Raw genomic sequence first — 12571 nt, 5'->3', positions numbered from 1 at the left:
TTAGTTTAGGTTCAGTTAAGGTTCATTTAACTGTTGTGACCCATTGAGTGCTTTAGGAGAGTGGGAAACTTCTGTTCACAGGTGAAACCATCATGCCTGGCTCTCACGGTCGATGAGCAGAAGATTACCATCTGGATTTTGGTAAGGGGGGTCCATAAATACATCAACATGAAAAGCACTACCAATACTCACTGCTGTAACACTGAATAACATATGATATCTCTGGTGCTCCAGAGTCCTCCCCTACTGTGTACCATGTCTTCTGGGGGAAATGAGCGATCTATTATCCATGTGTTTATCATACTGTACGATCTCTGCCTATGGCATGGTGGTATATTGATTGTGAGAGTGGCTGGTGCATCCCATCTCCTACTATTAAACTGATGTTGTTTTAGAGTGGCTGGTGCATCCCATCTCCTACCATTAACCTGATGTTGTTTTAGAGTGGCTGGTGCATCCCATCTCCTACCTGATGTTGTTTTAGAGTGGCTGGTGCATCCCATCTCCTACCTGATGTTGTTTTAGAGTGGCTGGTGCATCCCATCTCCTACCTGATGTTGTTTTAGAGTGGCTGGTGCATCCCATCTCCTACCTGATGTTGTTTTAGAGTGGCTGGTGCATCCCATCTCCTACCTGATGTTGTTTTAGAGTGGCTGGTGCATCCCATCTTCTACCTGATGTTGTTTTAGAGTGGCTGGTGCATCCCATCTCCTACCTGATGTTGTTTTAGAGTGGCTAGTGCATCCCATCTCCTACCTGATGTTGTTTTAGAGTGGCTAGTGCATCCCATCTCCTACCTGATGTTGTTTTAGAGTGGCTGGTGCATCCCATCTCCTACCTGATGTTGTTTTAGAGTGGCTAGTGCATCCCATCTCCTACCTGATGTTGTTTTAGAGTGGCTAGTGCATCCCATCTCCTACCTGATGTTGTTTTAGAGTGGCTGGTGCATCCCATCTCCTACCTGATGTTGTTTTCTTCAACCCAAGTTGCCACATGTTCAATTTGTGTATATTTACACTGCAGTTCAAAAGTTTGGGGTCACTTAGACATGTCCTTGTTTTTGAAAGAAAAGCAATTGTTTGGCCATTAAAACAACATCAAATTGATCAGAAATGCAATGTAGACATTGTTAATGTTGTAAAGGATTATTGTAGCTGGAAACGGCAGATTTTTAATGGAATATCTACATAGGCGTACAGAGGCCCATTATCAGCAACCATCACTCCTGTGTTCCAATGGCACGTTGTGTTAGCTAATCCAAGTTTATCATTTTAAAAGGCTAATTGATCATTAGAAAACCCTTTTGCAATTATGTTAGCACAGCTGAAAACTGTTGTCCTGATTAAAGAAGCAATAAAACTGGCCTTCTTTAGACCAGTTGAGTATCTGGAGCATCAGCATTTCTGGGTTTGATTACAGGCTCAAAATGGCCAGAAACAAAGAACTTTCTTCTGAAAGTTGTCAGTCTATTCTTGTTCAGAGAAATGAAGGCAAGTCCATGCGAGAAAATGCCAAGAAACTGAAGATCTCATACAACGCTGTGTACTACTCCCTTCACAGAACAACGCAAACTGGCTCTAACCAGAATAGAAAGAGGAGTGGGAGGCCCCGGTGCACAACTGAGCAAGAGAACAAGTACATTAGAGTGTCCAGTTTGAGAAACAGACGCCTCACAAGTCCTCAACTGGCAGCTTCATTAAATAGTACACACAAAACACCAGTCTCAACGTCAACAGTGAAGAGGCGACTCCGAGATGCTGGCCTTCAGTTCTTTAATTTGCCATGCCCAGATACAGCACACCTTCCACCTCCGCTCAGAGTCAGGATAGTCAAATCAATAGTAATTACTACTGAATGATCAAGTTGAACTCATTATGCACAAGGACCCAAGCTGCCAGACTTTAGATAAAGCCTTCTCCATTGGCTTTCAGTCTCCACATACGACAAGAGTCTCAAGCTCAAATCTCTCCTCAATTGTCCTTCTTTTCAGACCCTCTATTTGCTTCAGTCTGCCTTTTTGAAGTTTGTGATATTTAACTTCATGATCAGGGTGGTTGTGTTGGGGGAAAGATAACGCAGAAGTAGGTCTACATTTTGGAAACCTAACAGAAATTATGTAGCCTATGTGTTACCTGCAAAGCATCAATTCAAGTGGCAGATAGCTTAGCGGTTAAGAGCGTTGGGCCAGTAACCGAAAAGTCGCTGGATCAAATTGCCGAGCCGACTAGGTGAAAATCTGCCGATGTGCCCTTGAGCAAGGCACTTAAGCCTTATTGCTCCTGTAAGTTACCATTTAAACAGCCTGTGTCCAACCTATCGACAAGGGGAAATGCCCTGTGGAAGGGCTCTTTCTGTTCATTCTAAGCATGTGCCGTTGTGTCTGCCTCCGATGTAAAATGCATTTTTGACCTCCACACCAAATTACTTCTTTACTTATTTTAGGATTAAGGAAGTGTGTAGTTCGCGTTCTTTAGGCATTTTGTGCTCAGTTTTATACCCTTCGTTCCCGGCTCAAATGCACTGTAAGCTGCTTGCGTTCAGTTACAGTGAGAGTGGCTCTTGGTGCTTAACCTCTTCCTTTAGCCAAGCCAATCTGTGTAAACAGGGATTAATTACCCAAGCTTATTGTTAAGATAGCCCTCCATAACCACAGAGAATAGATAAGCATGCGTTACACACATAAGTCTGGGGAGAAATGAGGACATGGTGGGTTCACTTACATAGGTACTGTGCTTTCAGAAAGTATTCACTTTCCACATTTTGTTGTATTACAGTCTGAATTTAAAATGGATTAAAATGAGATTTTGTGTCACTGGCCTACACACAATACCCCATAATGTCACAGTGAAATTATGTTTTAGACATTTAGACAAAAATGAAAATCTGAAATGTCTTGAGTTAATAAGTATTCAATGTGCTTACCCAGTCACATAATAAGTTGCATGAACTCAATCTGTGTGCAATAATAGTGTTTAACATGATTTTTGAATGACTACCTCATCTCCGTACCCCACACGTACAATTATCTCTGTAAGGTTCCTAAGTTGAGCAGTGAATTTCAAACACAGACTAAGGAAGTTTTCCAATGCTTCGCAAAGAAGGGCACCTATTGGTAGATGGGTAAAAAAATAAATAACAAACATCGAATATCCATTTGAGCATGGTGAAGTTATTAATTACACTTAGGATGGTGTATCAATACACCCAGTCACTACAAAGATTTTTTTATATCTTTTTTTATTTCACCTTTATTTAACCAGGTAGGCTAGTTGAGAACAAGTTCTCATTTACAACTGCGACCTGGCCAATATAAAGCAAAGCAGTGGGACACAAACAACAACACAGAGTTACACATGGAATAAAGAAACATACAGTCAATAATACAATAGAAAAAGTATATATACAGTGTGTGCAAATGAGGTAGGATAAGGGAGGTAAGGCAATAAATAGGCCATAGTGGCGAAATAATTACAATATAGCAATTAAACACTGGAGTGATAGATGTGCAGAAGATGAGTGTGCAAGTAGAGATACTGGGGTGCAAAGGAGCAAAATTCACCATGAGGCCAATGGTGACTTTAAAACAGTTACAGAGTTTAATGGCAGTGATAGGAGAAAACTGAGGATGGATCAACAACATTGTAGTTACTCTACAATACTAACCTAAATGATGGTGAAAAGAAGAAAGCCTGTAAAGAAAATAATATATTCCAAAACATGCATTCTGTTTGCAATAAGGCACTAAAGTAAAACTGCAAAAAATGTGGCACAGAAAGGAACTTTATGTCCTGAATACAAAGCCTTATGTTTGGAGGAAATCTAACACAAGGCATCACAGGGTACCACTCTTCATATTTTTAAGCATGGTAGTGACTGCATCATGGTATGGGTATGCTTGTCATCGGCAAGGACTAGGGAGTTTTTTAGGATAAAAAGAAATGGAATAGAGCTAAGCACAGGCAAAATCCTAGAGGAAAACCTAGTTCATTCAGTCTGCTTTCCAACAGACACTTGGAGACAAATTCTCCTTTCAGCAGGATAGTAACCTAAAGCACAAGGCCAAATGTACACTGACTTTGAATGTTCCTGAGTGGCCTAGTTACGGTTTTGACTTAAATTGTCATGAAAATCTATGGTAAGACTTGAAAATTGCTGTCTAGCAATGATCAAGTAACTGCCTTAATGTTGCTGGACCCCAGGAAGAGTAGCTGCTGCCTTGGCTAATGGGGATCCTTAATAAACCCCAGTAAGAGTAGCTGCTACCTTGGCTAATGGGGATCCTTAATAAACCCCACGAAGAGTAGCTGCTGCCTAATGGGGATCCTTAGTAAAAAACAAATACAAATCAACAACCAATTTAAGAGAGCTTGAAGATTTTTTTAAAATATAATGTGCAAATTTGGTACAATCCAGGTGTGCAAAGTTCTTAGACTCATAGCTGTAATCGCATGTATTGCCTCAGGGGTGTGAATACTTATGTCAATTAGATATTTATGTATTTCATTTTCAATAAATCTGCAAACATTTCTAAAAACACATGTTCACTTTGTCATTATGGGGTATTGTGTGTAGATGGCTAAGAAAAAAATCTATATGATCCATTTTGAATTCAGGCTGTAACACAACAAAACGTAAAATAAATATAAACCCCTACAACTCATCCAGAACGCCGCAGCCCGTCTGGTGTTCAACCTTCCCAAGTTCTCTCACGTCACCCCGCTCCTCCGCTCTCTCCACTGGCTTCCAGTTGAAGCTCGCATCCGCTACAAGACCATGGTGCTTGCCTACGGAGCTGTGAAGGGAACAGCACCTCCATACCTTCAGGCTCTGATCAGGCCCTACACCCAAACAAGGGCACTGCGTTCATCCACCTCTGGCCTGCTGGCCCCCCTACCTCTGAGGAAGCACAGTTCCCGCTCAGCCCAGTCAAAACTGTTCGCTGCTCTGGCACCCCAATGGTGGAACAAGCTCCCTCACGATGCCAGGACAGCGGAGTCAATGACCACCAGGGTACAAATCTCAAAGAGATTTATTTGTGGTTTCGGTTTAAGTTTAGACATGGGTTAAAGCTTGTATTTCATGGCTGACATTTTGAAATGTGAATCACTGTTTGAGTAGTTCAAAAGTAATTTAATGTCACTACTAATTAAGTTTGGTGCCTTTTGATGCAGTAAGGTGATATCTTTAATATCTAAATAGCTTTTCAAACAACATAAACGTCAGTGAGACACTAAAGATATTTTATTAAATCAGCAAAAAGTTTCCCCTTAAAGGGATAGTTCATCCACTTCACATTATTAATGTCAGTAAAGATTTGTATTTGTTTACGTAGCCGCAGCTAAGCTTTGATTTTATAAAATGTATTAGACAATTTAAAAAAACACAACAGTGCTCCAGCCGGAGATGTCGCCACATACAATTAAAAAATCAAGGATACCACAATAAAGCTCAAAAGCTTATTTCCATAGTGGTACTTTAGCATTGCTGATTGCAAAACTCTTGGACTAAAAAACATGCTAAATTGATCGCCCACCCACGCTTAATCCATAAATCAAAATGTTGAGCTTATTGAATCTCCAGGTCCATCATAGAATATGTTTTAGGTAGCCTGTATGACTTTACGATGAGACATTTTGTTATTTGGATGAACTCTCCCTTTAAATTTCACCATGTCTTGGAATTTGGCTTACACAAATCCCTCTTTTTTATGTCCCTGAAATGACTTTGCCCTCCAACCACATAGCCTATGTGGGTTAGTAAAATCTTTGCCTTGCCTTATGGCAAGCTATAATCCCGACGTAAAGCAAGTCCTATAGAATGACCTGTTCATGCCAACATTCCAGGGATATGCACATCCGATAATCCAGTTGTCAGTTAGTTAAGACAATTCAAAATGTTGTAGCGATGGGGCTTACAGACAAGTTCTCAGGCATTAATTTCATGAAGGGGGGGATCTCCTTGTAGTTCCAGTTATTCCTCAGAAGAGCTTGCACCTCTGTGGATGAAAGGCTACTTTTTATCATGGGTTGTGTAATAACCAGGGTGATTCGCTGCCATCTCTGCCCCAGCAGCTGTCACTCAACCCAGGGGATGAGGAGATGCCAAGTCAGAATCTGTCTGCGCCAGCCAGGCCAGCACCCTGCTGCCCTGAAACACATCAAACACTGGGCTACTGCCGATGTTCCCATCACATCACTGCACAGTCGACCACACCTCAACTTGCCGATCAAAAACTGCTTCACATGCCTCCAAATATGCTGTCATCTGTTGTTTTATCTGTTTTTTGTTTAGGCACCAAGTGCTTTATCGTAGCTCAATACAGATTTGAATCTGTTCTCCCCGGTGATTATCATGATGGACTTCAGGTATTATATGGTCTATAACCCTCAAACTCAACTCTGGACTTCTAAACCAGTTCCACTGTATTTTCTTTCATTGTTACCCTCTAATCAGAGACTGATTTATACCTGGGACACCAGGTGTGTGCAATTAATTATCATTTAAAACAGAAAACAGCAGGCTCCCGACCTCATAGGTTGAATACCCCTGGTCTATACAGCGTGAGAAACCAGCATCAAATGTTCCAGTGTGTCATGTTTTGATGCATGGTCGCATTTGTTTGTGTTATACCATGCCATTGCTAGAATAACAGCAATGTATATTAAATAGATGTATTGTAATACTATGTACATAACGTGTTGATTTGACAAACAAGACACATTGATAAATGCAATCATTTTATTATAAAATTCCACAGCTGTGTGCAATTCCCTTATGAAAAGGATATTTTCAGTACATTTAGTGTATTATGCAGACCCCAAGAATAATTCATCAATGTCCTCAAGAAATATACAGAGATGGCAAACAACTAACATATCAACGGAATTTATAATATATTTATTTTGTATTTGGAACCCAGGTACCCAATACAGCAATGATGGTGTGGTATATATAATTGTTTTTCCCAGTCTGACAAAATATATAACAATATAAATTATTTACATGTGATCTTCACATGGGTCTTATTTATAGTTTGCCCAAAATAAAATAACTCTGTCTTCCTTGATCGTTGAATGCTCAGTCTTCATCTAACATAAATGTGATGGTCGAATAGATGGAGGCAAGGCATGGGGCTAAATTAAGCTGAGTAATACCACATTACTTCAATGTCAGAAATATATTAATCTTTGTGATTGACCTATATATTTTATGCAAATACTGTATATTTTATGATATCTTTGCAAGTACCAGCAGACTTCCAAAACCTTCAACAGTTTATACAACTGTATGTACGATACTGTAAACTAGCACAAGAAAATAAAGAAATCACAAAAATACAATTTAATGTTTTTTTGTGGTTATAGTAAAGTAACATTTAAATAGTTGATAGAAATAATCAGATTTTGTATGCCATCCCCGTTCAATAACATGACCTCTCAAGCTCGAAAGACTGGTGGGTCGTTGGGTATTTATAAACCAAATACAGTTCTTCCACTCTGGCTTGATACCTCAGTAACTACTTCCTCAGTTTAAAACATCTCTACTTTCTGACTGCACTCAGTCCTTCATACAAACGAACAAAACATGATGCCTTATGCTAACTCATTCTCTTTTCATAGGTGAAACTTGAATTTATGAAAGTGTGCTGAAAGAAGGAGACATTTAGATAAAGCTAACTCATGGTTTAGTCCTTGTGCCTTGATATTTGTTCATATGCAATAGACCATGAGAAAATGTTAAAGATATGCAAATAAAAGTCAAATTTTTGTCATATTTTCATGCTGTATGTGTTAATAGTAAATTATATAAAAATTGTGTTAAATATATTTTCTCTAAGAACACAAAACGTGTTTCTCTTGTTCACATATTATTTCCAAAAACTCCAGTGCAGCAAAACAGTTCATTTAAATTTAGAGATCCTTGGATACTATGGGTTTCTGAAAGGATATATCACATTTGTGTCAAAGTTTGGCACTTAGTTGTTCTTCCATAACCTTCCATTCCTTTACATTTTAAAAGAAGTAAACACTACACATTAAAGGCCCAGTGCAGTCTAAAACGTTTTTAAAAAAATACATTTTCAGACTATGAGGTTGGAATAATACTGTGAAATTGAGAAAATTATGATAATGCCCTTTTAGTGTAAGAGCTGTTTGAAAATACCACCTGAAATTTCAGTTTTGGCCTGCCTGGTGACATCAGGTAGCCTAGCAGTTAAGAGCGTTGTGCCAGCAACCAAAAGCTTGCTGATTCGAATCCCTGAGCTGACTAAATGAAAAATCTGTCGATGTGCACTTGAGCAAGGCAATTAACCCTAATTGCTCCTGTAAGTTGCTCTGGATAAGAGCGTCTCCTAAATTACTAAAATGTAAATAAGAGAGTTCCAAACCTCTCTGCCATTCACAGATAGTTTTCAGACCACTCCCAGAAGGTCCTAGCAAAATTCTTGCTTGAGAAATTGCTCTTCGCTAAGAAGCTATTTTTGTTAATTTTTGAAAAAACTATCACAGTAAGGTACTTAATTGTTACTCAGAAAAAGGCTGCATTGGACCTTTAAGTAAACTATCAAGTGGCCCAAAAAATCAATTCCTTTCTTTTCAAGAAGTGCAAAAAACAACATACATGCTTAAGACACACCCTGGTACTGAGTGATAGCTTCGCAACAGGTACAATATATAGGACCACTAGTGAATGAAAGCGCTTCAGTTTCCACTTCATTCAACTAACTATGGGTAGTACAGTTAATACAGAAACTCTGAAGATCACTCTAGAGTAGCACATCTGTTCAGTACCTCAGGAAGTAGCTAACATCACAGTAAAATGTCTGAAAATATATTTTCAATTGAGGCTGGTTAATAAGTAACTTTGCCACCTACCTTTTTAGCCATAACATTCAATGAACAGACTATAACTGGTCTTTAAAGCCTATGTAGACCACAACATGGAAAATAATACTACAACACGATAAATGAATTTCTACATAGAACGAAAGTGTGTCTCGTTGTTGACAAATGACATTCTCCATCTCTGTTTCGTTAAGGGCCATCTAAATAGGGAAATACAATTTCCTTGAAAAATACCCCACAATATCCCACAGGTTCAAGCATAATGTAATGATATAAATGAAAGGGGTTAAATGAAGGAAAGACAACAAACCAATAAGTGCCCCATTCAAAAATGTAAGGGTTTGTTAAGTGTTGGTTTCCTTTTGTGATCTACTATGTACATAATATCATGTTACTTACAATATGCATAATGACTTATTGATTTCGATTCAAGCACTGCTCTTTAACATCCTCGGGCTGCCTTTACCTAAGGTACTCGTTTGGAAACGTTTGGCTATGATTTGGATATATAAATATCCCTCAAGTTGCATTGTAAGACCTCTGTACCGTATGATGTGAAGCACATTAGTACTCAAAGCAGTTTGAGTACTTATGTTGACGTTCACAATGTGCTACACTATACAGTACATGAGTAATGTTGTACTGACACATTATAAACACTGGAAAAAACAACAACAAAACAAAATGAATTCCTGAACTTCTCCCAGATCAATACGTTTTCAGTGTCAGATCATTGTAATTTCCACAGTGTGTCTCTTCAAAGAGAGTAAGGCTTATGCATCTGGTCTGGTCACAAGCAGATGCTTTCTTCTCCACGGAGCTGTCAAGTTCAGCAATATTCCTCCAGTTAAATTGTTAGTTTTTGTGCCTTAAGTCCCCCTAAACCACCCATTGAGACAGATGGATCTGTTTTAATGCAGTGACTAAGCAATGCTGTTCAGTCTTATGGCAAATGAGAGTGTGTTTTCTGTCACTGAGAGTTTGGGCATTTTGATGGGTGTAGGCATTCAGAACTACTGCCGCTTCCAGTGTAGACACTCAACGTGCCAGCCGAATGAAGTAAAACACTGCTTGCTGTGTTTGTGTAATACTCACGTCCACCAAGTGGTTGTCGGGGAGAAAAAGGAGCAGAATATTTTTGGGATGTTTTTGATGCCTATTTTTTATCTACACACTTCCCATAGGAGCCAGCACAGCCACACCTGTGTCAATTGAAGAAGATTGCCAGAAATAGCAAAGTGTTTGAAAAGGAAGATTAGGTCCTCAGAACACTACAAGTTCATAAAAGTTTATATAACATTTTTCCTGTAAGGTCTGTATTGATCCTGTCTTAATACATATTGGTGGAGATGAACATGAACTTAGAAGTCAACATCTGAAAGTATTTTTGTCTCATTTTCTACTTTTCCTAAAAAAATGATGAATAATCAGCCGTGTTCTTTTTTTGCATCCATAGCCAACAATAGAATACCTTAAAACGTGTTGAATTTTGGCCTGAAAGGTGCATGCAATAAATGTAAACCACTACATAATAACATATATACACAGTGTCTGTACAGTCGACCATAAACAGTCTTTTCTAGCGCTCTGACCACACATGAAAAAAAGTCATGTTCAATACTGCTAAAGTCATGTTCAACACTGCTAAAGTAATGTTTAACACTGCTAAAGTAATGTTTAACACTGCTAAAGTAATGTTTAACTGTTAGCTAAAAGAAACATATCAAAGTAAAATGTAAAATCATACTTACTGTTCAACCTATATAACTATTAAAGTGCTTTTTGTATTTTGGACGGATGAATATAGCAATAAATAAAAACATGGGAAAATAAGCTGACGTCATATCTGACATTTGTCTTCTGTAGCGCATGCGTAACTTGTTAATACAAAAAAACAGGAATCTGCCCTTTTCACTGTGATCTAATATGCTGACTAAGGGCAGTTACAAATAAAACATTGAAGCGGCCTTGATATTGAATAACTTCTACATAAACCAATACCTGACCAAGGGGAATCTGGGAAACATAGTCATGCAGAATCACTATGGTGAGCTTAGGTTCTTGCTTACACAAAGCACAGTCGATGTTCCACTATCAGACTCCACATCCCTGCATGCCTAATGGGTTTGCTACAACTTTTGCTTTAAAAAATATGAATGATCAAACAACGAAATAAAAGAGAAACAAAAATAAAAGGAAAACATTTCAGTGGGTCCCTTCTTAAAAATGGTCTTGTTGGAGCAGAACATATATTCTAAGTCTGGCTACACGCTGGATCTAGAGATAGAGATAGGAGATCCAGTAAACCAGGTTAAAGAGACCGAAAGCGGTGGGGAAACCGATGCGAGCGTACGAGTCTATCTTGGCGACACGGATGTGCAACCGCCCATGCCGCCAGGCCCCGGAGCGGCAGTCCTCGAAACAGCAGAAGAAGCTGGTGCAGTCCTTGCCGTCCAGGCACTCGTAGCCATACTCCTCATCCCGCTCCTGCATATGGGTGGCGTTGTTCATCTGGATGGCGGTGGCTGAGCGAGGGCGTATGTCCACCGTAGGGGTCTGCTTTTAACAGAGAGAGCACAGTTAGCAACTGGAGTCTAAGAGGTGAAACATGGGGGACCTAATTTAGTCTCTATCTTAGTACACAAAATATAATTTGCAACTTCACTTGGAAATTGAATATTTTTAAGCATTTCAGTAAAACACAAATAAGCCATCAGTGGTACCTGTATTTAATTAGAGTGGCTTAAAGCTGACAATGGACTATTCCCTTGAAACACACGATGCAAATTACACCTATGGGTAAAGCCAAAAGTACAAAGTATCTGGCTTCTGTAGGATACATTGTGTAGTTGGGATTTATTTAGTCGAAAGATGATGCTAGTGCTGGGCAACCTATTTTAAGCTCTGTTTTGCACGTCATGGGAAAATACAAGGAGTATCATGGTTATCATTAGTCCCAAACCTAAACACAGTCCCTTTTTGCATAATGATTCACTCAAATTACATAATTCTTGTTCTGTATGTGGATGCCATTGTGTGGATTTCAGAGGGGGAACATTTAAGCTGTAGGATAAGAAAGACTGTTGAGCAGGGACTCACTGTTCCTCCATTTCCTATCCCTAAATGGGTTAAATCAACCTCCTTTAAAGCCTGCTCACCACTTGAGGGCACAGCCTTTCATTTCTGACAATTCCTAAAATAGTCCTTTGCTCCATCAGTCAAAGGAGGCACAATTAGCATTTTCATGGGCTTTTATCTCAAAATGGCAAGCCACCTTTGCACATATGTCTTCTCTCGTGATTAACTATAAGACTGAGTTTTTGCTGACCCAGCATAATATTTTGTGTATGATTCATTTAGAAATATAATGATGCAGTTACATACAGTATTGTATTGTTCCACTTCAAATAAACTGAATGGAATCGCTACTAACTGAACAGAGCCCAAAGCCTTTAGCCTCTAACACCTAGCGTCTAACCCCTAGCCTCTAGTCCCTAACCTCTAGCCCTAGCCTCTAGGCCCTATCCCGTAGCCTCTAACCCCTAGTACCTAGCCTCTAATCTCTAACCCCTAGTCCCTAGCCTCTAACCCCTAGCCTCTAGTCCCTATCCCCTAACCTCTAGCCCCTAACCCATAGGCACTAATCCCTAACCTCTAGGTCCTATCCCGTAGCCTTTAGCCTCTTGGAAGTTTTTTTCCTTTTCATTATGCTTTATTGTAGCTAA

At 39.3% G+C, this 12571-nt stretch overlaps 1 protein-coding gene across 3 annotated transcripts in view; it reads right to left on the bottom strand.

The window, feature by feature from the left end:
• Window positions 1–6724: 6724 nt before the first annotated feature.
• LOC106603848 (gamma-aminobutyric acid receptor subunit gamma-2) overlaps window positions 6725–12571 on the bottom strand; it is a 74247-nt gene continuing 68400 nt past the window's right edge. For 2 of the 3 annotated variants that reach the window (XM_014198040.3, XM_014198042.3), the window contains one exon: window positions 6725–11402. In XM_014198040.3, coding sequence (XP_014053515.1) covers window positions 11124–11402 — 279 coding nt within the window. In that variant the 3' untranslated portion in view covers window positions 6725–11123. Of the gene's footprint in view, window positions 11406–12571 lie in introns of all 3 variants that reach the window. The other variant, XM_014198041.3, reaches the window with a different exon arrangement.

Source organism: Salmo salar, chromosome 04 (assembly GCF_965601325.2).
Source record: "Salmo salar chromosome 04, fSalSal1, whole genome shotgun sequence".
NCBI lineage: Eukaryota > Metazoa > Chordata > Actinopteri > Salmoniformes > Salmonidae > Salmo > Salmo salar.
Note: the sequence above shows the minus strand (reverse complement) of the source record. Positions and strands in the feature narration are given on the sequence as shown.